Genomic DNA, 26,915 nt, shown 5'->3' with positions numbered 1-26,915 from the left:
TATTTGGTTGTCAGGGAGACATATTTACATTAAGTTATTATGCTGGGATGAAATTGGATACAGACTTTACCGCATGAAGAATGAAGAATGCTTTGAAACGTTTGCAACACAGAGCTATTGAGACAGACACTGTCCCAGTTCAGTCACCTGGGATAAAACTGCAGCCCAGTCCCACCTCTTGCAGATTTTCTTCAGTCACTAGAAATGCCCTCTTTAGCTGAGCAAGGAGAATCAGCACAGCTGCTGACTCTTCTCTAGTGACCAGAAACAGTTTCTAGAGACGCAGGATGCCTTTGGGGTGAGGAACTTGGCTCATCCCTTATTAAGCATCCTTCCCCCTTTTTTTCTAATGACACACACACACAAACAGTCCCTAGTTTATGTGTGGGTGTGTGTCTGTGCAGAGTGGCTCTAGCCAGAGTGAAAAAGGCAGAAGCTAGAGAGTCACAGAGCTGATTATTTTTGAGGGTTTACAACACAGAGAGACGCTACAACTGTAGCTGACTCCCCCTTCCCCATGCAGTTACCTGTGCTAGTGCTTTGTATCCAGTGGTTCCCATAACTCTTCAGTAGGGACGATTAGCATCCTTTGGCCTCTTCAGCTGCACCTTCAGCCTCTTCATGCCAATCTGGAATCCATTCATGGCCTGGATAGCAGCTTGGGCACTGGCAGGATTGTCAAAACTCACAAAACCTGTCAAAACATGAGGCAAGGCAGGGGGCTTAATGAGCTGAAGGGTGCCAGGCACGTACATGCAACGACCACTGAGAATGAACATGGGGAAGGGGGTGAGGGCACTGAGAGAGGGGAACGGAGCAGGTAGTAGGGTGGGTGGTCAGGAGAGTGAGGAGAGGATGGTTGCCAATGTGGGACAAAGGATAGGAGGGGTTGTTACAGATCAGTGTCCCAGGACACAGTGCCTGGTCCAAGTGCTAGTTTGAACACAAGACTCTGTGAAGCACAGGGATCCAAATGTTGGTGGCATTGAACCAGCACACACAAGATTTGGGTCACCTTTGAGCTGGGAGTCAGCAGATGTAATGCATGAGGCACTCAAGGCACTTTTACTCTATTTTCCTCCGTCATGACTAGGCTAAACCTCTAGACTCTTCTCAACTTGCCAGCATAAACTTTCCTTTGCCTTCCATTATTAACGATGAAGGGAATCTGATATACCTACTGCTACTTCCTTCTTATGACATATAAGTAAAATGTGAACTTAATAAGTTCTCCATTATGGTATTCATTGTCAGGAGTAGTTTGTTGGCCAACTAAGCAGTATAAAGACCTTTAATAACTGGCAATTTCTGCAGGCTTTATGTTGACTCTGCAGTTGAGAGAGATGAATACTAGTACTTTCCCAATATGGTTTCCCTAAGTAGTTTCATACTTTGTCAGCAAATCATCCGATCAACCACAGAGCACACCCAACAGCAGAAACAACTGTAGTGACTGAATCTTGTATCTACAGGCCACTTAAAGTGACATTCTTTGTCTCAATGGGAGACTTGTTCTTTAACAATCTGATGAGCCAAGATAGGTCAGAACCACACAGGATATAAAACATCTAATCCATTCAGCTTTGGGAAGGTTTTTGGTGTGGGTTTTTTTTGTTTGTTTGTGGGTTTTGGTTTTGTTTTAGTTTTTTGTTTGTGTGTTTGTTTGTTTGGGTTTTTTTAATGTTAGATCCAAAAAAGGGCCTCATTTGCTCTGCGTACTGTGTATGACTGTAGCTGGAGTGACCATGGGTCTGAGTGAGGGAGGAGTTCATCACATTGTACAAGAATTGCTTCTGCTATCTTTGCCAGAAGTGTCCCTGTATGACAACATTTCTGAGCACAAATCCTGGGTGAGACTAGCCTGGACCAGCCTGCGCTCCAGACAAAGCCATCTGTTTACCCACCCCTGCAAGGCTCTGGCAGCACAAACTAATCCTGGAACCTAGTGTCTCTCCACAGACAGACTGAAATGAAGACACAGTTTGTGAGCCCCTCAAAAAGCTAATGCTGAATGTTTGCTGCCAGGTATACACCTGCTCCTGACAACAGCACCAGGCCTGGCTTACAGCCTTGGATTGTACTGTGAATGCATCCAGCAGCACCTCCTCCCCAGTCTAGTTCCTCCTTGAAAGAAAGTCTCACAGGATGGCTTTCATTTGAAAAAGACACAGAGCCATATATGGAAGGGCACATCCTCACTCTGCTCCCTGCCTTTGGCTATTAATGTGACTGCATGATGGGTCATAAAACCTACGGTCTTAGACACAAAGTGAGACAATAGGTTTACTAAGTATGGCACATGTGGTTTCACAAGGGAGGAACATGGAATAAACAGGGATCCCTCTTTGTCCTCCCTTCTTGAAGCTAAGCCTTGTAGTAACTGGCTATCCATTCAGTTTTCCTGCCACATCCTGAATGAGGAAGGTATGAACACTGCAGCACTGAAGATGTGACAAAAAGTTCTGCTCAAGCCTCACAGCAATCATCAATTTCTAGGGAGAAAACTGGAGAGCTATGGTGAGTAATTAGCTGGGGTATTATTCAATAGCAATGGATCTGCTCTTGCAATCACTTATTAGCCAGTAAGTGCTTGGTAATGTTCCCAGTTTACATTTCACTAGTTGAATAATCTATTGGTCAACAAAGTCCTATGATTCAATCTCAGTGAAAGAATAAAATAAACATCTTCTGATTTAACCCAAGTTCATTCAGACTTTATAAATACTGCTGGAAACTCCCTAGGGGGTGCTTTACTAGAGCTCCAACTTTAAATATGTTGTTTGGATACCTCACATCTTTGAATATAGGATGTTGTGAAAGCCATTTCTTTTTAAAATCATGTCTGGATTGCTAATATTCCTTACCAACACACATCAACTACATCTAAAACAGTAGACTAAAATTGTGCTAGGGAAAGGTCAGAGAAAGGGGAACCTAATAATCTCTACTGCTGAATTTTTTTGACTTGTGCTTAACTCCAAACAATTCCTGGACAAAACCTGAATATTAGCACAGAACAGAGTCTGTTTTCAGTAGTTAACTTGAATGAGGCCATGATACTCTGGAAAGTGAAAAAATTATAGTTTGGGTGTGGGCCATTTTGTGCCAGCTGTTCCCAGTGCTACAGGCAAGTGCCAGGTATGTTTACTTTTCTAATATATGTTGTGATCAAATACCAAAGCTGAGTTGGCTGCAGCTGAATAATTGCTTAGATCATGTCTTTAGAGAACCTACCTTGTAACTGGTCCTGTTGTAATGTCTCTCCAAATGACTAAATGTGCAAATCTAAATTGCGCCTACACCTTCACCCATTTGTGGACAGAACACCTTAGGACCCTACAATAATAAGTTGAGATCAATGGAATGTAAAACATGATTTCTCTCTCTCTTTAGGACATTCTTTGCTGGTTTCAAATTAATCAAGTCCCACTTGGCTATGTATCAGGGACCAGTGCAATGAAGGCAGTCACCTGGCTTAAATCAAGGTACCTCTCATAGGATTTACCTGGTTCCATAGTTAGGGGTGACCTTTCAAGGTAAGATGTTGGTAACTGTCTAGTGTTTGGGTGAGGCAATCCCCAAAATGATATTAATTGCTGAATCAAACTCCTACAAAAATGCTGCCCAGTATGACAGAAGACTACCATTTGCCTACTTTTGCCAAGACTAGACTTTAGTGGGATGATAAGCCCTGGTGCTGGGATGTTAATATAGTCACACCTCTGTAGGAACCTTGCTGTGAGATAAGCTCACAAAGCTGCACTAGTTTTTATCATCACTTTGCTTTTGAAATGAAACTCTAAGCCCATTTCCTCATTCTGTGCAAAGCTCTAAGTAATGCTACATTTTAACAAATGGGACTAATAAGGGAGATCAGAAGTGCATTTCCTCACTATATTTCATTTAGACCAGATAATGAAGCTGGGAGTTGTACTCCGATTTTGGTATTAGTTGCCTTAAGAATTGAATCAGATTTTTTTCTCCTTGTTTGTTCTGATAGTTACTGATGTAATTAAAAAATCTCCACTGGGTAGGTGCTGCAAGTAGAGGACCTGGGATGGGAGGGCTGGGGAAAGAGAAAAGAAAGACAAATGCCAATAACTGTGTACTTTCCTTGTGAGCACATCCTAGGGGCAGAGCTAATTTCTCTAGCTGAATTTCACTGTTTTAGTTTTTAGGGGACTTGATATGCTCAGAATTTGTTGGTGCATCTAACTCTCCCCCTTCCTGTTATTTATGTGCAGTTGTGTTTCATATTGTTGAAGGTATTTGGATGAACTCCAAAGAAAAGATGGCTTATCCTGAGAGTTGAGATGTCACAGTGGTAAGTCAGACATGCATGTTGGACTAACCACAGCATATTCCTTTTTCTTCTCAGGTCAGATATTTAGTGGCAGATTTGACTTTTTTTTTTGTTGTTATATGCACAGTTATGGCAGTTAACCAACTTTGTTTCTTCTAGTCTGTCAGCAGACTTAATGGTGCTATGACAGATTTAAACATATATGCCTAGGAACAGACTGTGTGTACTGGGAAAATAACTTAAAAACTTGCTTCCTAAATGGCTTTAATGGTGGAGCCCATGGGCAAAAATCATGATAGTAGTACTACAGTTGCTTTCTGTGTTTTGAACACTGCTCCTTCATTTTCATCTACACTCCAGAAGGACAAAAGAGAAATGGAGAGGTTAAAAACCCTGAAGCTCTTTCTGTGCATCAGTTAATTAATAATCAGAGAAATATATGTTCTGGTCTGAAGATGGTTGGTAGGAGGACAGCATTTTGTGATAAATCTATTTTATGGGGAGGATGTTGGTGCTCTTTCCTTTTTTTTTCCATTCCATTCCTTTTCTTTTTTTTTTTTTTAAATTCCCCCAGGGATTATGTAAAAGCGCTGTTCCAATAAACAATTTATCAATGCAGCAAAGAAAGGAGCAAGGCTCTCGGACAGTAAGTGAGGGCATCTAATCTTTCTGATTCTGCACAGCTTCTTCCGGGAAGGTACTGATGTTGGAGTCCACCACTTCTGCTTTTTTCCTGTGGGACTGTGTAAATGATTAGCAGGGAGAAACTGGGGTAGCATCTTGGAATTGCTATATTTTCTCCCCCTTTCTTCCATAGGAAGTATTGGTGGTGGAACACGTGGAGGGAGCTTTATGAGTTTCTCATGACACCACCACGATCACCAATGACTTTATGTAAGATATTACTTAAGGGCTGGTTTTCTGCTTTCATCACCTGGGATGACAAAAGAAGGGAATCCACAATTTATCTCAGACTACATTTGAAGACTGTTTATCAACTGTAAACTTTTCGTTCACAGTGAGCATTGTCTCTGCATGTCCATGAATGAATTTGTGCAGTCAGTGCAGTCCTGAACGAACACATCATTAGGTTTCCATGGATTCTTAGTCTTTCTGAGTTTTCTGCTCCTCTTTGCATCCAGCAAGGAGAACTAGTGGTTAATGTTCAAAACAGCCTTTGGGTGATCTGCTACCAGATTGGAACAACACGTTGTCTCTTCAACAGAAGCTTTCCTCTGGATGAAGCCCAATGCTTGCTAACTGGGCTGAGCACCCCCTAAATCAAGAATCATGAACGTGAATGAAGTCCAGATGCATGCTTTTCATCCAGACTCCTGAACTTGGGTCCTACAGCAGGTACCTCAAGTAACTAGGCTACCTTAAGGCAAGGGAAAGGAAAAAAGGACCTCAAATAATCAAATATTTAACTTGTCTTAAAACTGAAAAGAGTACTTTGTTCTATGTTCCAGGTAGTTGCTGCCATCTCAGAGATACACTTCGTGAGACACTGCAACAGAGACAAGTAGACACTGGTGCTAATTACCTTTTTTATGCCAGTGATATATTTTTTTTCTGGTTCTGGCTGTCAGAGTGTTTGATTGACATGAGGGATCTTTCTTGGTATTTCTTGTTCCCTCAGTTATGGAATTCACTAGCTAAGGAGAAGATCTCATTCTTCAGGAACATTTTCCTTAGCCCATATTCATCTTACTAGTGGCAAAGAAGAATAACAGAAGAGCAAGAATCTGCTACTCAGCCTGTGGAAGGCATATTCCAATGCAGTGAAAAAAAAGAAATGCCATGCACATGGTCGAGGGTCTAGCACAGAAGCCCATGCGTCTTGATTCCTTTGTACCCAAAGTGCTTCTACCCAAGCCATAAGAAGCATTGACCTGACTAGAATTTAAAAAATCATAAAATACCCTGAGCTAGAAGGGACAGCCCCAAGAGTCACACTGTGTGTCTGAAAGAATAATAAAATGGAGGAAGGTTCAGGAAGTGCTGACAACTGATTCAACCAAAGAGTTTACTCTCTTATCCTTCCCCCAAGGATTTGAGTGAGCAATTAAAGAATTAGTTATTGAAATAATTGGTTATTAATATGACTATTCTCTTGTTACTGACCAGTGAAGGGTGAGATCTAGGAACATCAGGGAGGCATTCTTTGCTGTGAGGGTGGCAATAATGTGCTTATGTCAGAGTAGTCGTCCTGTGGGAATGGTGCTAGGGTGGAACTCCTGTCCTTCTGCCCCCATCAGGACCTGGCCACCTACTCCTCAAGACTTCTCTGCTACTTCAGTCCATTTCAACCCTACCACTGCTCAGTTTCTTTTTCTCCTTGTTTATTACTCTTATCAGAGAATGGAGGTTTTCCTTTAATTGCCTTGCAAGGTCTTTACCTTGCTATGTTCTTTACACAATGTACTAGCTGCTGTCTTGCAATTTTTTAGTGCTGTAAAGAATTTCAGGATACAATCTGTATGTAAGTAGCTCTATAATGTATGTGTGCATTGGAATGTATTGTATTGTAAGGTGATTTATGGGTACTGGAATACTCAATAAAGGAGTACGTCTGCAGATCAAGGGCATAGCACTTCAGCTGTTTTCTGGTGTCTAATAGGGTTGGATGACTTTTTGGAATATTTAACCTTCCCCTGATGTTTAATCATGTCCAAGAGAGATCTTTCTGTCCACTTATCCATCCTATCCATCCATCCATTAATTTATTTTTTTAATGTATGAACAGTCAGTAACTGACGACTATGCTAAACAACTACTATTAAATATTTCACATCTGTGGGATGAGATAATTGGAAATTCAGAATATCTGAAGAATTGGCTCAGAAATTTGCTGAACCATTAATGTTCATTTTAGAAATTTATGGAATATTAGAAAACCTTCAAAGTGTTCCAGAAAAAAAAATCTAATATAAATTTTTAAGGATGGAAACTAGGTGACCTGGTAAACCCAGTTAAATTTTCATAAATCTCAGAAAAATTATGAGAATTTTCATATGAGATAACATGACAAAGAATTTAAAGATACACGAGTAGTACAAATCATCATGGTTTCATGGAAAATAACATCTGTCAAATGAAACTGATTGCATGAAATTGCAAGTTTGGTGAATCAAGTAAGTTATCCTAAAGTGTATCTGAACTTTACTGGAGAACTTGAGAGACTTCTTCTTTACAGAAAGTGAAATTAGCCCACCCAAAAAATTGTTAATCACAATAAAAAAATTGCAAAGATTCTAGTAGGCTCCTTCAGCAGCGTGCTGAGATGTCTGTACTATTCTGTTTCTCTAACATTACCTGGAAGACATTTGAAGTAATTAGTGGTAAAATTGGCCAATCATGTAAAAATCGCTGAATAATGACAGAGGCAAGTCATGTTGATGTGGGTCACTGCATGGGCTGGACTCAGAGAGTTAATTTTAATCTAACTAAATGCAAAATTAAGTATCCACAGGAAAAAGCAAGTTAGTCACTCATAAAAAGAGGAAATCTTCTTTGCAAAACACTGTTTCTAAAAAGAAGATGGGTGTCATGATAACAGCCAAATACACGAGGTCTCAGGATTGTGTTGAAATGCTCAAAGCCCCAAGCCTCAGTACAGCCTTGGGATGAAGCCAGACTCTGGTGAACATCCTACAGAAGTAGCAAGGTAGTTTCTTCAGAATATAGCTCAGGAAAGGTCCTTACTGCAATTCTGCATTTTGAGTTCTAGTGATTTCTCTACAAAATAAATAAATTTTAATAATTATTGTTAACTAGAAGAATAATTCTAGGTCTGAAAGAATAATTACAGTAGCTACAGTTTACTGAAGAGAAGGTTAAACAGACTTCTGACCATAGCCTATAAATAGTATCTAATAAAACATAAGGCTTTCTAGTATAGGGAGAAAAAAGAAGAGCTTGATAATTTCTTCTAGATGGACCAGACATTTGAGAAGTTTAAAGTGGAAATAAAACACTGAGTTTGTATCTTTTAAGTTGTGAAGGTAATTAACTATTTTGGAAACATCTTGTTTAGCAATAGGGGTGGAGCACCTATCACATGAAATCTCAGTTGAGAGATATTCTAAAAGGGATGCTATGACTCAAACAGAAGGTTTTACCCTGTCACATGAGCTGAGGCATCTGGCATATATTATTTCAGAGTTAAGCCCAAAGGATGAGAACAGTCCCTTCTCTTATTTCACATCTATCTGTCTGTCTGTCTATCTGTTCATTTTGCTTTTCAGATATTTAGGAAATTGATTCTTGCCTGCTCATCCTGGATTGAAGTAACAATCATGACAGAGGTGACAACTGATGTTAATGGCTTATAATAAATGGCCCCAAAGTGTGGGCTGCAGACCACTGAGACAGCTGACTGGTACTTGTTCTTCATCTTGCTTCCAGCTGAGAGAAAGTGAACAGATGGGAAGGGGAGATTAAATGAAGAGAGAAAGTAGATGGCATGATTAACTTTCTCTAAAGGTCACAACACCCAGTGCAGAAGGCAGCTTGAAATACACAGGCATCTTCTTTATGTCACCTTCCTGTGGGATCACACCGTCTCACCTTCCTGTCTTCCTGTGTATGAAACCACCTCTATACATTGAATCAGTGTGAACTGGAGTGTTCAGGGAAGCTGGTCTCTGTTTTTGCCCATTATCTGTTGGATGGTCTCCAGAGAGTATCTTTATCTGGAGAGGTATCCAGGTAGAGAGAAGTAACTTCTCTGAAGAAAGTAGAGGGCTGCAGATGCTGACCCTGAATATGGTCATTCAGACCAAGAAGGACTTTTCTTCCTATGACTCTTCTCTTTCACAATCTATATGGTTATTTTTTTCAGAAAAATTGCTGTCATGACTTACACTGAAAACACAAGGTTAGAATTTAAAGTACAGCATGGTCAGATCTGATTTGGGTTCAAACTGAAAAAGGGGAAATTCAGATTAGGTGTATGAAAGAAATTCTTTAGTGTGAGAGTGGTGAGGCACTGGCACAGGTTGTCCAGTCAAGCTGTGGATGCTCCAGCCCTGTAAGTGTTATAGGTCAGGCTGGAGAGGGCTACAGGCTGGAGGGGGCTCCGGGCAACCTTGTCTAGTGGAAGATGTCCCTGCCTATGGCAGGGGGGTTGGAACTAGGTGATCTTTAAGGTCTAACCTAAACCATTCTGTGATTCTGTGATTTAAGGTTTTGGCTTGTGTATACATCCGGGCACATGATCAGGACCAACTTTTTCTATAAAGATAAAAAGAAGTATAAATCTGATATAGAAAACCACAACAGATCTCTCTTCATAAGAATGGAGCTACCATTAAAAACTTCTCCTTTTCCTTTAAACATAGGCTATCTAAAGATGAGCAAGTGCTTGTCTGATGCTATGGACTATAGTTTACTCATTCCTACAAGGAGGAGTTGAAGTCATCCAATGAGTTAATGGAAGAAGTGAAGCATTTAGCTTCACCCATTCTTTGGAGACCCCATTAATCAAATATTTAACTAGTATACATACATGTGTACTGTGGACAAAAAGCATTGTGGTTCTTCTACAAGAAACATAAAGTTCTAGCCCAGGTGATGATCTTCACAGGGAACAAAGTAGACAGTGAGGAATTGCCCACAGATGAGTAAATAGCATTTGTTCTCTTTTTGAATGATGAGTAGAACTGAATCAATTTCATAACCGCCTTCAGAAACGGGTGGAACTCTTCTTGACTTGCTTTCTGAGCCTTCCTTTTAAAGGTTTGATGGCATGATGTCTCAGTCGAAGGGGAAAGTAAATGGTTGGAAAAAGCAGGTGAACTTTTGAGGAAACATATTCTTTGATGTAAAACCAGAAATAAAGAATGAGTTCAATGTAGGTTTTACACAAGTTCTAAGTAGATGCTCAGTTAAAGATGCACTGAGATTGTTGTTGAATCAAGATGAAAGCTATTTTTACATTTATTTTGTTGGAGTTTCCAGTATAAATGAGATAATAACTGAATAAATAATTAAATTGAATAAAATAATTACTGAAGCTCCCACTAGCTATGTCACAATCCATTTCTCATCTTAATCATAACTTCTTTTCTCCCAAGTTCTCTCTTGGATTCTACTCAATTTGTGAGTTTTTGATAATGAAGCTATGTATGAATACTACAGCTACTGAAATCACCAGTCATCCTTCTTGGTCTATAAGAGACAAATATAATAAAAAGTGACTTTCATTTTGACAATGCTTTGTAGTGGTGAAGGAAATTCCTTCCTGGGCTAATCAAGGGAAAAACCCAAACCCTCAAACCAAAATACCAGGAAATCCTATCAGGAAGGTGCACTGTGAACTGTACTAGTGACTATTTTTTTAGCAGTTATCTCATGTCCCAGGGAGTCTCTGAAATAGATCCATTCTTGGTGCGGCAATGCACAGAATCTTTCCATCTTGCCCTTGCTGACCATTGCTTAGATGGACAACTAAGCGTCTCTCCCCTTCACGTTCTTCAACACCTGATACCTCATTATGTGTAGTTTGGGGCAACCCCATAGAAAGACCTGAAACTTCTCTTGTGGGTCAGTCTGGAAGTTTCTGTTCAGGAACCAAAAGTGGTGATGAACAATTTTTGGCCATGATTTTCAAACCAATACTTTACTTTCTGTGGAGGCGACTGTGTGAAAACCAGCTAACAGAAATAAAAGTGAACTCAGCAGGAAAAAAGCCTCATGATATGCAGTGAGTCATTGGGGAAGGAAAGGAAAGAAGAAAATCTCTTAATATCTAGATCAGGAGATTGTGAACTGGCATTGACTTATGCTGGGTAGCAAAAGAGGAAAATAAAGAGTTGTACAGGTACATTTTAAACTGGAAGATAACTTCTCTTTGAGATCCAACCAGCTATTACATCTGTGGCCTTTTCAGTGTTAATGTAAGACTTCCATGTTTTCAACTGCCCACAATGGACAAGGAAAGGATCATCTGGATTCTATTTTCAACACCATCAATGGGAATGAAACACCGCTATATTACAGTATAGCTGCTGTGGGTCTACCAGCAGAGCATTCACCATTAATGGCCTTCAAAAGAGTGTGCTCAATCCTGGAGATCTCAGTGAAAAACCTCAGAGGAGTTCCTCAGAAGAGTTACATTCAGTCTGTGGGAATAATATCACAGATTGACTAAATCGTGATCTAGTTCTGGCTTCTGGGGTCCCTGCCTAATGACCCATCTGAGCTCTTGATTCACCCTTGGGTAGGAGATGGGAAAATAAGCCTGTGTTTTAATTAGTGAAATAAGAGGAGTAGAAATATTGCTTGAAAACATGTTTATGAAAATGTCTTTGAACAGAAAAATTGGAGACCTGAGAAACACATGTTTATGGATAATTTGGACAGGGGTCGAAGTTGAAGTCATGGGGGAAAAACATGAGTCACACCTAAAAAAAGAAAAAAGTGCCTCTTTCATTGGATTTGAAAATCCAGTAGCAAAAATTCTTCTCTCATAAGCCATTTCAAAAGCCCAGTAACACAATAATCCTGCTCAAACCTGTTCAGCCATGTCAGAAGATGCACAATGATGACTAGGCTCTACAGTGTCTGAAAATCCTTTTAGGGAAGGATTTTAAAGGGTCAGTAGAGATTTGTCTTTAGAACAATCATATAATTTCACCTTTACATGGTCAGAAAACAATCAGATTTGTAGGTCATATAGACAAAAAGGGTGAAAATCTGTTGCCTGTGAAGTAGCCAAGGACAGCAACTGCTCTTAGGTATTAGATGCAACTCCTGCCTTTAAGAATAGTACACTTGAACGGCTAAATATCAAGGGCACTGAAACTCAGCTGGTGAAAGTGGCATGATCCTTATGGATCCTTTCTAACTTGACATATTCTATGCATTCTAGTGGTGCATGGTGGGAGAATGGGAGATAGGGGGCAGATATTGAAACAATTGAGGTTTAGATGAATACAAGGAAGATTTGCACCTTGAAGGCCAGCAAGCATTGGAGCAGGTTACTCTAAATTCAAACGACTTGTTCAACAGTTTCCATTATTTTTAATAATTTACATTTGCAATTTACTATTGCAGAAATACATATGTACATACATATGCTATATAATGCATATATAATGTACCTACTTGCATATATGTGATATGACAGATAAACAATGGGGAGGGGAGAGAGGAGCTGATGCTGAATTTTTTTGGGGAATTTGAGATAGATGAAACCAGAAAGGGTTAAGAAAGCTATACCTGTTTTAATGGGGTTCTACAAATTGTTACCCTGATGACAATCTTTAAACATGTCAATATATCCTATTTGAAGATGCTAATCTTACCTGGGGATTTTTTGATTTTGATTTGCTTACTTGAAAAGGGAAGATATCACATGCACCCATACATTTAAACAATGAAAAGGTTGCAAAATGAAGCACTTGAGTTAGAAATGCAAGAAATTATGTTACCTATAAAATTTTAATTCTGTATTGCTTTGTATATGCATAAAGGCATTGCTTCTAACCACACATTTCTGTATTTTTCTCTTTCATGACATGCTTGTTTTAATTACTGTCGAGAATGAATAACATAACAGGGTGAGAAAATGGCAATGTATCAGACTCATTATTGCAAGTGTGGGAAAGTAGACAGTAAATAAGGCAGGGAAAGGATAGTTTTGTAGTTGTACAACCAGATGCTGCCTTGGAAAACTGGAATTTTTCCCTCTTTCTGCCATGACATCCTAGTTATGCTGGGTATATCGTACATCACAAAATTCCTTTAAAGAGATCACCTAAGCTGGGGTTTTTTTAACTATTAAAAAAATTAGAGCAGGCTCTGAGTGCCACTGGTACACCGTGGCTTGAATCTACATCACTGAAGTTTCTTATCTCTCAAAAGAGAGTGGCCATGTCTAAACTGCTGTCAAGGGACAGTCCCTGTCTCTTGTCATTGCTGAGTCGCACCCAAAAAACATCCAGCCATGAGTTAATTGTTGTGGTCCAAATCAAGACAATGGCATTTAAAATATATGTATAATTGTGCTACAGTGCGTGAGCAGATATGTGAGGACTCTTCCAGTGAAGTTGAAGCTTTACTGTGTGCTCCTTGGTGCTTGGCGCATGACCAGAGAATTCATTATCAGAAAGGCTGCTGCCTGTACCTGCACCTGAAGCAAACATAAACATAGCATGCCCTGCATTGTGCTAAATAGTTAAGAGAAGAAAAGCAAACAGACTGATCAGGCTTGTGACATCTCAGATTAGGAATCCAAGGTTAATAAATGGTCTTGGAGATCTTTCTCTACCTCATCAACACATTGGTGAAATGAAGACACTCTGAAGATGCTCTTTAATGAAGATGAAATGAAGACGCTCTGCTGGGAAGGGCCATAAGAAAACAGATGAGGAAATAATAATAAATTCATATTCATAGCAGGGTTTGAATGTCTCATGGAAGGAAGGCCTGAGGCCAAGCACAGAGATGTGATGATCTATTGAACAGCTGCTCAGTAACTATCTAGCCAACAGACTTCAAGATGCTAAAGAACAGTGCTGTGCAGTGGATGAAAAAAGATAGCTACAGAGAAGGTGAAGATAGATACATATGCAGAGGATCCATTCTTCAAGCTGAATTTGCCTTGCATAAGGGAGACCTTGGGAAAAAAAATAAACCCAGATGTAATGTGTAGACAAAATACTGTAGTGGGTCTGCAGAGTCGCAAGAGTAAAGGGTGTTGAGTTTACACTCGGCAGACCCAGCACCTTGAGTTCTGAAATGGGCTTGCTCATTGAAGGGGTCATTATTCTGACATCTGAAAAAAACCTTCTGACTGGAATGAAAGTAGCACTAAAGTGCCTCCTCTGGCATTTCCAAACATGAGGGTGTTTGCATTTGAAACTATAATTTCCTTGGAGCATGTGTAGGACCAGCTGTACACAATTTAATTTCATCTACTCTATCTAATGTCATGGGGTTTTTAGAAGAGGTGGCTGTAGACAGCATTCTATGCAGTTACACAGGAGCCCAGTCAGGTTCTTTTCCTGTGCTGATGCACTGATTTGAACCTCAGAACATTAAGCTTTTAAACTACTTTAAATGGTTTGATTTTCTTCTTTCTTTCCTATATTTACTTTCTTCTGGTGTTAACTCTTAACATTGGTCCTCTGTATTAGTCACATGGTGACGATTTCCCCTTTGAAGGTCATTAAAGAAGTAGCCACAAGGACCCTGCAGTAGTGAATTCCTCCATCTAATTACCCCAGGAGTAAGAACATTTTAAATTATTGTGTAAGTGTGTGTGGAATTAGTTATGCATCCACATATCCATAACGTAAAAAAAAAACCCAATTCTGGATAGACTTTATCACTTCTGGGGAGAGATGGATAGAATAGTGATAGACACATAGCCAGATAAACAGAAGATAGATTCTGCCAACATATACTTGTCTAATAAATTGTTGAGCTACAAAAGAAAGAAGAAGTCCCTGTGTACAATGTATAGATTTTCTTTAATGTGAGTTATTGGGAAAAGACAGAGCTGTCCCTTTAACTGGAGAACTGCAAACAGCTGTTCTTATGCATACATGCTTGCTTGGTCTGAAAGTTTTGGTAAGTCAGTGCATAACTGACAGTTAGATTTATCTCCCCAATAAGCAATCAACATTATAATAAAGGAAAAATGCTTTCAGTGCACCTTTGAGAGTGCATCAGAAATTAATCTAAACATCAAATTAATTATAGTTTGTAAATGAATAGTGGCTCACAGCCCTAATACTTCTCCTGTTCCTCCTCCTCCCCCTAAAGCCTCCCCCAACCAACTGCAATGGCTGGAGGTGCTGTGCAATGAGTTTGATGAACAGCTCCTTCTCTTTCTTACTTACACAACTCTTTATCAGCTGGAAAAGAGTTCCATCCTTACTTTGCAGACCTGAAGTCTCAGAGCCTGGCTGCTTTGGAGTATAAGAGACTGCAGCTAGCAAATATTAAACTTTTGTGCCTTCTTCCCCTTCCTCAAAGCACCCATCTAACAGTGTCCTCCTCCCCTTGCATTGCTTTCCAGCTAAGCTGGACACCTCATGATTCTCTCCTTGACTGTCTGTCTGTGCCAGGTCCTTCAGAGTATAGAGGGTCCTTCAGAGTAGAGAGGGCCACAGCAAACCAGAGCTAATCAGAACCCGAACATACCAGGGGGCAGGGATGCTTAATGTGCCTGGAAAATTGTTTCAGTATTGTCTCAACTCAGGCACTCAAATTAGTGGCTTCTTCCATTGCACTCTGAGCTTTGATCTGTAGGCTGTAGGCATATGGGAATGACAATCTGAGACTTCCCAGGGACCTGAAACAAAATGTATTGCCACCAGATCATGCAAAGTAAAGAACAGAGCCTAATTCCATGAGCAACGGGGAAAAGGAATCAGGTAGTGACTTTCCTTTGGAAATTTGAAATTAGGTTAATAGTAAAATAAACCCCAAAACTTAATCAGAGTAGTGGTAACAGCAGCAGACAGAGCTACACCTCTCTCTTACGTCCTTTCTAATAATGCATCTATCTCGTAAGAATTTCCTGTTTACCAAAAGAAGAATCAGAATAGAAACCCCAAAAGACTTTGATTTGATAAATAACTCTCCTCATTCATGAATCCTTAAGTGGTGTGCAAAGGAGTCAGTGTACTGTTACAAGGAGGGGAACCCAAGCAACAGAGCTAGGTTGACCCATAAGGGGTAGGACATGCAACTGGAAGTTCTTTCCCATACAACACTTTATTCTTGGACGAAACCAAGGAGAGTTGTTGAGTCTTCTTCTCCTTTTTATTTTTTTTTTTTATTAAAGGAGAAACTACCACATTTGGCAGGGCATATTGGAGACACATTGTCAGCAGGTGCTGAACAATATTTTTCTAATGTACCTCTGGGTCCCTTGTTCCACTCCTATGTCTTATGGAGTGCTGCCAATGCCGTTTAGACCTAATATGCAATGCCCCAGGTCCCAGGGCTCTGCAAAGCTTTGCCAATGTCCTAGTCTCTTGATGCACCTTTCTTCTTTCTGTTTCAACTTCCAGCTTGAAACCCTGTAGATCATCATGACCTGCCTGCTGCCTTGCATTTCCCACTCCACCTTTTTGCCACCACGCTGCAGCATTTAACTGCCACAGCATGTTTTTAATAACATGATACAAGCTCTACCCACCCCGCAGCCCTTCTCCTGAGCTTCGCCCCCTCCTGTGTTCAGTTCTCATTTCTCACTGGCTTTATCACTTTTAATCTCTCTTTTTTGTCTCCCTAATTTCTCTTCACAAGCTAGGAGGAGTTTAGCAGGGAATAGAAATATTTAACAGCAAACTTAATTAACTATTATGACCCTCATCAAGTGATGTTTTTTTTCTCTATTTTGGAATCTTCAGAGAAGACTGGATGCTTTTCCAAATGACGCCCATTAGCAACTTACAAATGCAGGCCCTGAAGGAATCTGGAATTAAACTACATGTTCTTGTTGTACTAGGAGTCAAACAAGACATTTCCTTTAGGACATATAAATCTATGGTCCTAAGAAGCCCTCACAGTTTGCAGTCAAAGCTACAGAGCTCCTTGCTTTGTTTCATGGGACATTTCAACAAGGGGTGGGACAACCCTTCTGCCAGTGTGAAAGTGCATCTGGAGTGCATAGGAAAGGGCAAAAACATCTGGCAGTTGTGGTTGAGTACTCCTGGGGTGTCAGAGCATGTTGTTCTGAGCGGAGGGAAACCACAGTGTCTCTCTGGGCATAAGGCAGGTTACTGACATCCTTCTGGAGTCATTGTCACATGGAGAGAAACTGAAGCTGCCACACCAGTGGGTATGGGGAAAGGCATGTGCCAAGGAAACATGTGGAGGACATGGAGCAGAACTGGCCTGACAGCGTCTACTGCTCAATGGTGTGCGAAAAGCTGGCAGATCCAGGTGCTTATTGCTCTCAGAAAGAGGTGACTGGAGGAATAAATTTCCAAGAGTTCCAGTTAAGCAATTCCTCAAGCTTTAATTTATCTACATCTTATTTGACACCTTGGGATAACCATTTGACCTCTGCTGCTCCATCCATGTTCTCATTTTTCTAATTTCTGTCATGCCTTCCTAATTAATATTTCCCAAACCTATCTTTTTCCCTGTCTTCTCTGTTAAGACATTTTTCTAGAAGACGTCTATCTCTCAATTTCACTAATTTAATGTCTTCAAATGCTTTCTTAAAATGTGTCTTATGAGACAACAGTGAGTGTTCCTGAGCCGTATTGTAGCATCACCCTATGACAGCAGCAGAATTAGCCAAGTGTGGGCATGATGAAGAACGGCTTCTCTCATAGGGCTTACTTGTCTTAGCAGCCTTAATAGTGTCATTTTTACTGGAGTTTTCTTTTAGTCTTGTACACAAACTGCTCACATTTGAACTATCCGCATAACTGAGAGGAAAATTACCACCCGAACCATTGAGAGCAGCACAAAGATGTATTTCACATCCTCTGAGATTTAGCATACCTACACTCAGAACAGCCTCCATGCATGTAGTGGGCAAGGTGAAAGACCCAGTCCAATTTCTGCCTTGTGCAGAGACAATTTCTGGGGTCCTGCAGATGTTGATGCTGAGGCTGTGACACACTGTACCTCCATGTAAGACCTCCTAGACCAGCCTACTGTGAGAATGAGAGTCACTGTCTTCAAGGGGTGTCTGACTAAGTGTAATTTTTCCCTGAGTGAGGCAATGATTCCTGCTCTGGCCCTACCATTTCACTGGGAATATACAGCATGGCCCAGCAGGAGAAATATATTGGTTGCAAATAGGTGCATGTGCAGAGGCTACAGGTACCAGCTAGGCATTGAGTGAAGGATTAGTGAGAGAGGAGAGAAGGGCAGAATGGTGAAGAGCTGTGAAGGTGAAATCAGTAAGTCTGAATAAAAGAATGTGGACAAGGGAGTGCCTGAGGAGAGAATCAAGAAGGTGCTGATAAGATCAGTGTGACTGGGGCTCAGGAGATGGGCATAGAAAGGGTGCTGTTGAATGTAAAAGAGAAAGGTGGTCTGCACTTAGCCATGTTGCAGCAGCATCAGGATGGGGTAAAGGGGAAACAATAGCCAGAGGTTTGAAAAATTGTAAGAGAAAATGAAGGATTTGTGTCTAGCCTAGATGTGTGTAGCAGACGAAAATTTAAAGACAAAGAAGCCTTCCAGTTTTCAGTGAGAAGACAGGGTGGTTTCTCAGGGAATCTGACACACTACAGCAGGCATTCCTGCTATGGAAAACAACAGACATATTTTAAGCACATTCACATTTTATGTATGACATTGGTGTTTTTTTGTATATGATACTGGTGTTTATGATACTTGAATTTGCTGTGCACTGCCAGCCAGGAGGCAGTGGCTTCTGAATTGGGAAAGTCAAAGGCTTCCAGACCAGGAAGGGGCTAGTAGCTCTTTGCAGGATCATGGACTCCAGAAACTAGAAGAAAGGCTTGTGGCTGATTTCACTTTCTTCATAACACTCCCGTGATCACCGTGACACTATCCTGACAGTAGGGGCCAAAGGAGATAAATTTGTGCTCAACATCCAGGGGACAATTCAGAGCCAAATAGTAAGGAATAAGATCATAGAATGACAGAGTCAGAATGATTTGCAGTGGAAGGGGCCTTAAAGATGATCTAATTCCAACCTCCCTGCCATGGCCAGGGACACCTTCCACCAGGTTGCTCAAAGTCTGATCCAGCCTGGACTTGAACACTTCCAGGGATGGAGCATCCACAGCTTCTCTGGGCAACCTGTGCCAGAGCCTTGCCACTCTCACAGTCAAACATTTCTTTCTGGTATCTAAGCTAAATAGCCTCTCTTTCATGTTAAAGCCACTCCACCTTGTTCTATCACTAAATACTCTTAAAAAACCCTCCTCATCTCTTCTGTAGCCCCTTTATATACTGAAAGGTATATAAAGGTATCCCTGGAGCCTTCTCTTCTATAGGCTGAACAACTCCAACTCTCTCAGCCTGTCTCCATAGGAGAAGTGCTTCAGCCCCTGAGAGTCTTTATGACCCTGCAAGATTCTATTTTAACATGCTGCTCTACTGACTCATTCAGTTTGGGCCAGCTGCTTACAGGTAGTTTAAGAGCGAGACAAAAGCAGCAAATGAAGTTTATACTGTTCCTATGGAAAAAAACACGGTGACATTTTTCTTCACAGAATTTTTTTAAGTTTGTCTAAAGCAGGACTTCTTGACAATTTCTCAACAACCTGGGGCTAGACTCTGTTACAGCAATTTATTTGGGATCTGCATAGCAGATATATTTTAAAAGGTCATATAATGGTGGAATATCTTTCTGGGGCCAGACAGAGTTGTCCCCCCAGGCTAGCAGTTGGAGAGCTCTAGCTGGGTTTAAAAAAAAAAGTGAAACAAAATGCAAATGCTATGTTCTCACATGTTGAGTTTTGGGAAATGTTTAAGCAGAAAGTGAAGGAGTTTTCATACTTTCAAAGTTAATAAAAACCCTTCTAGTCCTTTAGGAAAAAGTAATTTATTTTTTTATTTAAATTTACTTCCTGAACAAAAATTTAGAATCAGTTCCAGCCTCAGTGGACTTAGCAAAACAAATGAAAGGCCCGATTTTCTGTACCACCCTTTACATTTTTACATTTACCTTTAAGGCTGAAGGTCAGCAGGGTGGGAGGTATTGAAATGTGGCATGACATACTTGTTGTAAGTTGATAACTGTGCTTCTGCTATTTCTATCCTTCTGGAGTTCGTGCAAATGACATCACAGTCAACATGTTTGTCTGAGACCAACAGTCCCAGCAGGCACCCAGCTCTATGGATAATTAAGTTAAATCCAAAGAAAACTGAGGCTTGACACCTGGGATTCAAAATGGACTGCACTTGGGTATTTGTGTCTCAAAAGCTGATAGAGGGTGACTAAGATGCACTAGCAATCGCTAATTCCTTCTTTTGCTTGCCTGTGTGTTTGAGTTGACTTTGCCAGACTTCAATATCCCACAATTAGTTTTGAAGTTTACTTCATCCAATAAGCTGATGTTTAGTCTCTCCCAGTGAGACGCAATGTTAAGAAAAAATTTCTGTTGAGATCCCTCAGTTCCTGCTCACTTATCCACCTTGATCTCACAGTACCTTGGAAACATCAATAAAGGCAGCCACAAAACCCTGCCCCAAAACTAGTTAAGTGTTGGTATCCTCAGAAAGTCTTGTAGCCATGAGCCTTTCAGATGAGTGGGGGTAATGCTAATACCTGTCCAGATGATATTATCCCTTTCCAGACTTGGTTCTTACCTCATTTCTCCATTTACCTTTGGTCTTCCCACTTGCCAATATGACGAGAACAAGGCTCTAAATACTGATGACAATTTCATTGTCAAAAGTCCATTTCTAATCTGTGGATTTCCTTGTAGCATTAGTTTTCAATGTCACCTAGAGCTGAGCTGGTCTATTTATCTTGTTATTAGCTCTTATATGGTAGGAGCTCTAAAAAGCAGGTGGGCTCTGGAGAGACCAGGGCTAATTCATACTTTTGAATTCTCATTTGAATTTCCCAACTGTCTCTGCACACCAGACTCTTTGTCCTTCATTCCTCCAGTGCTTGAGGGTGTAGCAACCCAGTGAATCCTGGTGAAAGAGAGCACTGTGTCACTCTCATCAAGGGTCAAGGCTCCTTCAAACAGAGAACCTGTTCAGAACCCCTGTGCATATGCAGGAAGAACTGCGCATAGAGAAAGAATCAAAACTCTTGAAGTACTGTCTGACATGCACCATAACTAGCACAGAATGATGCAAGAGTTTGGGGAGGTGGGCTATTCAGAAGGCAAAGAGGGAAGGCAGCATGGAAGGGAAGCATAGTGTGGAGATTGAGAGTGGCTGTAAAATCAAATGCAACTCCAGAGTCTTAACTCTGAAAGTTTGCCTGAGAGACAGAGTTCAGATTAGCTGCAAGTAACAGGAAAAGAAAAGCAACAGTTTGTCCTGTTGCACTTCTCAAGGACGGTCTGCAAAGAGTGTAGGATGGCAGAGAAATCACAGATCCCAGTGGTTAGCACATGGATGGGGGAGATCCCCCTGTCCACCAGGTGGGATGGAATCAACTGTGACAGGGACCCCATGCTGCTGCACTGTCACAAGGGAACCTTCACAGCCACAACTTTGCAAACAGCAGGATACAACTGAGACCCTATACACACATCTCCCCATGGCTGTTGGCTGGCTGAGCCCTCCAGTTGTGGGTGCAGCTCAGGGTGTCCTTGCCTGCTGCCCCGCAGGCAGCTCAGGCTGTGCTCTTCTCCGGCTCCAGCTGGTGGGGCTGAGCCAGTGGTGAGGCCAGAGCTGTGTGACATGGGTGCAGCTTTAAAACTCAGCCTCTTGGCACAGCCTGTCAGTGAGGTACAGGGTTACCTTGGTCTATCCAGATCTGCTCGGGTTCTGCCTTGGGTCCAGTGGACTCAGAGCATGTCTGACTGTGATCTGCCAAGCAGCCTTTCCCCCCAGAAGACCAGGCTTTCAGCTGATTTTCAGCCCTTATCCCCTTGCAGTCTAATGCATCACAACTGCTGGAAAGCTGCCCCCACAGCTCTCTTCCTTTCAACCCCGTGACCTGTTTGTAATTTTTCCGTAGGTACAGAAATTCCCCTTCTGCCACATGAATCCTCTTCTGAACTCATTACCACTTCACCTATCCCTCAACCCCCTCCAGTTTGCTCCTGATTCCTTAGTCTTTTCCATACCTTTCCCACCTCCCCTTACAAGAGGGGATATTTTCCAGCCCATCAGCAGCACCTGCAGCATCTTGGTGCTGGTGAGATGCCAAACCTTCACCTCTAAGCAGTGCACACAACTCTGAGCATGAGACAATCAGGAGAGAAAGAGGAGAGGGGGAAAGTATTGACAGGAGTAAATTGAGAGAAATTATAAAGCTTAAGCAGAAAGAAAGCAGTTTGAAAGGTAAAGTATTCAGAGAAAGCCCTTTCCTGGATGAATCTAATTGTTTTGTTATCTTTACCCACCAAAGCATTTACTTTGGTTTGTCGCCCGATCCACAAACACTTTCGAGGAGATGACATTACCGAAAGGCAGGAACATCTGCATCAGCTCAGCATCCCCAAACTCCTGGGGCAGATGGTAGATAAACAGGTTACAGCCCTCTGGTCCTATCAAGAGAAAAAGAAGACTCATGAATGAAGAGAAATAGGATATGAGAAAGCATATAGTGAAGATTTACTTTGTCATCTTCTCTTTATGATCGGTGAAGAGCCACCTCTAGGAAGCAGCCTGTAGACTCCCAGGAATGGACAAAACAGAAGACCAGGAACTCAGAAAGTCACCTAGAAGCTATGATAACTTCATTAATCTTTTTAGGAGAGACTCTGGGATAAAATCTAAAGGAATACACCAGCACATGTGGCTATGGAAAGGCAGAATGGAGGAATAACATCATAAAGAATGAAAGAATATGATTCACAGTTTTTCCTTGTTCTTTGTAATTCATAGGGACATTTTGTTGTGTAGAATTTTACATTCAGCCCCCAGCTCAACTCAGCCTGAAGACTCCCCCAGATTGGAACATTTTGGCCATGTCCTCCCTTCTAGAGGGCTCTGCAGGAGAGACTACAGATGGATTTAAATCCAAATTACTAGACAAGAGTGTTTGGCTTTTTTGCCTCAGTATTGCAACATATGCTCTTACAGATTTCAGAGGGTGCTTGGGAAAATATCCAGAGAGGAGTCATTAGGTGGAATATGAAGTTTAGTTGAATTAGAGACCCTCAAAAATGTTCTGTTGAAATTGTATTTTGGGGTAGGAAAGGGAGAACCTGCCTCTGGTCAAATGGCCTAGAATGAAACTTTTCAACCCGACTCTTATTTTTAAGCATTCTGTCCTTGAGTAATAGTCTTAAGGGAGCAGGTGTGTCCAATTCGTTTTGTTGAAAAATTAAACACTTAAAACTTCAATAGCCAGCAACAGTAAAGGTTGAGGAGGCAGGGGTTGTTTATTTCATCATCTTATTTCCAAAGGTACTTCCAGCTGATTCCCCACTCTTCACTGGCCGCAACAGGTAACTCCATTTCTGCTTTTCTCAGAGGGGTGGAGATGAAGGGGATACAGTGCATGCCCTTTGCCAAAAGGGTAAAAGGTCAGAGAGAAGGAGGGTTTCCTCCTTTCCCCTAGTACATGTGCCTACAGCCCTGTGACCTGACTCAGTCAACTTTCCCCCTTTTACATCTGTGGGGAAGGAAAGGGTTTTTTAATACTCTCATTTTCTTCATCAGGGCATAATTACAGTGTCATAACACAGCAAATTACAACTTTGCCTTTCCTGTTAGGGAGAGGAGTTTGCCTAGATGCTCCCACCTTTTATTAGCCATTACTCATCCCCCTGGCTGGCAGGAGAAGTACGGTGAAGTCAGGATTCTGGCAGATGCCCATTTAAAGCTCATTAAAATTCCTGGGCCTCAGCATGATTGAAGTCACAGGCTCTCCACATTTCCTTTTGGATTAATGGAAAATGAAGCCCTAATGAATATTTGCTAAGCACAATTTTCCCCACTAATTTGCTAAAAGGACTGTCATGAAGGAACAGCTGATCCTTTGCATCTTGTGCACTTCCTAAAGGTCATGAGGATGGTAACAGGGTTTCTTCCAAATGTGGGGGATAGTGGAATGGTGGCATAATTAACTAATTAGGCACCCGGTCATCTGCTTAGCTAAATTACTTTTGAACCTCAGTGGCCCACAATCAGGCTCCCCTATTTCATGCCAAGCTTTTCCAGCTTCCCCCCCACCTCCTGTCTGCCTCTTTAGTCTCCTCACTGAGCAACTATCCCTTCTCCAATCCTTGCTGCCATTTGCTTCCACACAATACAGAATTATTGGCATGATAAACTAAATATGAAACAGTCTGAAAGTGTTAAACAAACACCAACCCCCTTAGGTATCTGTTAATATTGAGAAAATTCTGCCCAGGAGAAGACCATAGTCCAGAATAACAGGGAAAAAATCATTCCTGTATCTGAACATGCCCCAGAGCACTTCTGCTGTGAGATTTGAGATACACATTATAATAGAATGGATAAAATCTTGGCTTTGCTGCAATTGGTGGCAAAATTCCCACTGACATCACCAGAGCCAGCAGTTTGCTCTGTAGAACTGGCCAATTCTTGCAAAAATACCAGCTGCATTTCCTGGGGTCTTGGATGTGTTGTGCATGAGTACGAATTCTGCCTTTGTGTGCTTAGAAACACCTACCAAGGCATAAGGCAGACCAGGAGGCACACAACTTCATCTAGACCATGTTTAGAAGCTGGGCTCAAGGAGAGAACCCTTAGGTCATCTTGAAATCAACTTTTCCTCATGTGACTCGGAGACCAGGAGAAAGAGGCCTGACCAGGAGGCTGTGAAAAAGCAGGGACCATCTTCAAAGCCCAGCTCAGCTCTGAAATACATCTGGGAAACCTGTGCTGTGGCTTCCCATACTGACTCAGACATTCAAGGCCAAACTCAGTTTGTCCCAATTACAGAGGGGGTTTTGCTAATTTCCAATGCTGAAAATGCCACCTGCTTCTGAGAAAAAAATTTAGGATCATTTGACTGGCTTTGTTACCCTCACATGCAAAAATTCTGCCATTAGAATTTAACAAATAATTTTTGTTGAATCCATTTGTAAGTTACCTGTTGCAGTTAGAGTCCTTGGTAAGGAATTCATAAAGCATGATCTGTCTGTCTCAGCCCTTCAAGCTTGTTGGATATTTTTTGGCCTGATTCAAGTTAATATGGTCACTCCATAAAAGACTATGTATTTGTGTATATGGCTGTCTCGTCATATACCTGTGTATAATTTTAAGAAACCAAAGACAAGATATCAGGAAGAAACATTTCACTGTGACAGTAGTGAGGGTCTGGCACAGAATGCTCAGAAAAGTTGCGGTTGGCTGATCCCTGGAAGTGTCCAAGGCCAAGCTGGATGGGGCTTTGAGCAACATGGTCTAGTGGAAGATGTCTCTGCCCATGGCAGGGAGTTGAAAATAGGGTTTTTGAAGTCCCTTCCAACTGAAACTATTCTATGATTCTATGAGTTGTTCACCTCAGAATGCTGTAAAGATCTAAATTAGTTCTCAGTGCACAAGTGCAATGAGTTTTAAGGGACTTGCTTAAGCTCACTGGAGCAAGAGGAAAGCCACAGCAGGTATGGAAAAACCTTACTGAAGACTCCAACTAACTTGATGGAGAGCAAGTTCTTTCTTTGAACAGAGTTAGTGGATTATTGGAGATCAGTATACTTGGCAGTTCAAGGCTGAATACAGTAATAAAATGATTTACCACAGGCTTTACTTTTGTTTTCAAAAGGGCTGTGAGCCAGCTTGAAATCTAACCCTCATGACACATTATGAGAAAAGAATGAAGTTTCATTTCTATATTGTCTATCATGGCTCTTGGTTTTGTGACTTTAAGTTATATATATTTCTGTTCATTTATACACAAGAAGCACTGACAGCCTCGATTCTGACAAAAAAGAAAGAAAAGCATTAAGGAATGCACAATTTATGAACGGTCTGTAGATTTCAGGAAAACCATGCTGAATAAAGGAAAAACCTGTGACTGAGGGCACAGAACCACATGGTTGATTTGGCTTGGTTGGACCTGAGTTGCTAAGCCATTGCTCTGCCCACGCTCTTCACACTTCAGCTTATTGTTAGTTTTTTAGCACAGGGACAGGTGCAGACCTAACCTATCCCTGGGTGCCTGCTGTCAACATGAGTGAACTCCATATACCTGCTCTGACATCAGCTGTGTATCACTGTATCCCCAACACTGGGAGGCAATGTCATAAGGAAAGGCTGTGATTAGACCTGTCTTCCAACAAAAAACCAGGACTGTCCTGTAAGGTTGTAAGAAGTTAGTCTGCAGCACTTTGGTCAGCTACACCCCTTACCTCTACAGCAAAGACTCAGAGGCTGGAAATTTCATTGCCTTTTCTGCATCTGTTTGCTATTCAGTCCCCAGCATGTTTGAGAAGAGGGCACATGAGAGTCACAAGCCTGTACCACTTTATTTTAATATGTAAGTGTACTTCTGAGTTTCAGAAATAACATCAAGAGGAGTAATACCATACAAATTTAAAATTGCCTCCAAGTTTTGTGTGGTTGACAAGGCCTGAATCAAGATTTCATCTGAAACTTTGATAGTTTTGGATCTGTTCCACCCCATGCACCCTGTCAGATGCTGGCAGCCTCAGCACTCATATGGAAGTAATGACTAATCTCTACAGGAATGTTCCAGCATCCAAATGTCTCTGAGCTTGTTATCCAACTGGGATCCAGGAGCAGAGAATTAGCATTGTTATTAACAATGTGATCATTGGTGTGACTGTGGTGGTAGGGCTGGTTCACTAATGAATCAGTGTTTGTGCATATCCTTGCAAACGTAAAGTACTCTTCTCAGCACTGGGCAATATTATTATTATTATTGTTATTAGAGTTCCTTCTTGCTGTGTTTTCCTGTTAAAGGTTAAAGATGCCCAAAGGTCTTGACCCTCTGCTAAACGAGAGTGTTGTGTCTCAGACACTATCCCTCTAGCAAGCAGTAGAGAAAGCCACAGAATCCTAACACTGCAGGAAAATGAGGGACATTGGG

The 26,915-nt window shown here is 41.3% G+C and overlaps 1 protein-coding gene across 12 annotated transcripts in view; it reads right to left on the bottom strand.

The window, feature by feature from the left end:
* Positions 1-26,915, bottom strand: part of CELF4 (CUGBP Elav-like family member 4) — a 714,867-nt gene that overhangs the window by 23,085 nt on the left and 664,867 nt on the right. For 8 of the 12 annotated variants that reach the window (XR_011699890.1, XM_071579960.1, XM_071579949.1 and 5 more), the window contains 2 exons: positions 22,291-22,434; positions 528-694 (listed from right to left, as the gene is read on the bottom strand). Coding sequence is in view for 11 of the 12 variants with exons in the window: in XM_071579960.1 (XP_071436061.1) it covers positions 567-694; positions 22,291-22,434 (272 nt within the window). In the remaining variant the exon portion in view is untranslated. The remainder of the gene's footprint in view (positions 1-527; positions 695-22,290; positions 22,435-26,915) is intronic. The other 4 variants (XM_071579955.1, XM_071579958.1, XM_071579956.1 and 1 more) reach the window with 1 other exon arrangement.

The sequence above is a fragment of the Pithys albifrons genome, chromosome Z (genome assembly GCF_047495875.1).
Source record: "Pithys albifrons albifrons isolate INPA30051 chromosome Z, PitAlb_v1, whole genome shotgun sequence".
In the NCBI taxonomy this organism is placed as follows: Eukaryota; Metazoa; Chordata; class Aves; order Passeriformes; family Thamnophilidae; genus Pithys; species Pithys albifrons.
This window is presented reverse-complemented; position numbering and strand designations above follow the sequence as displayed.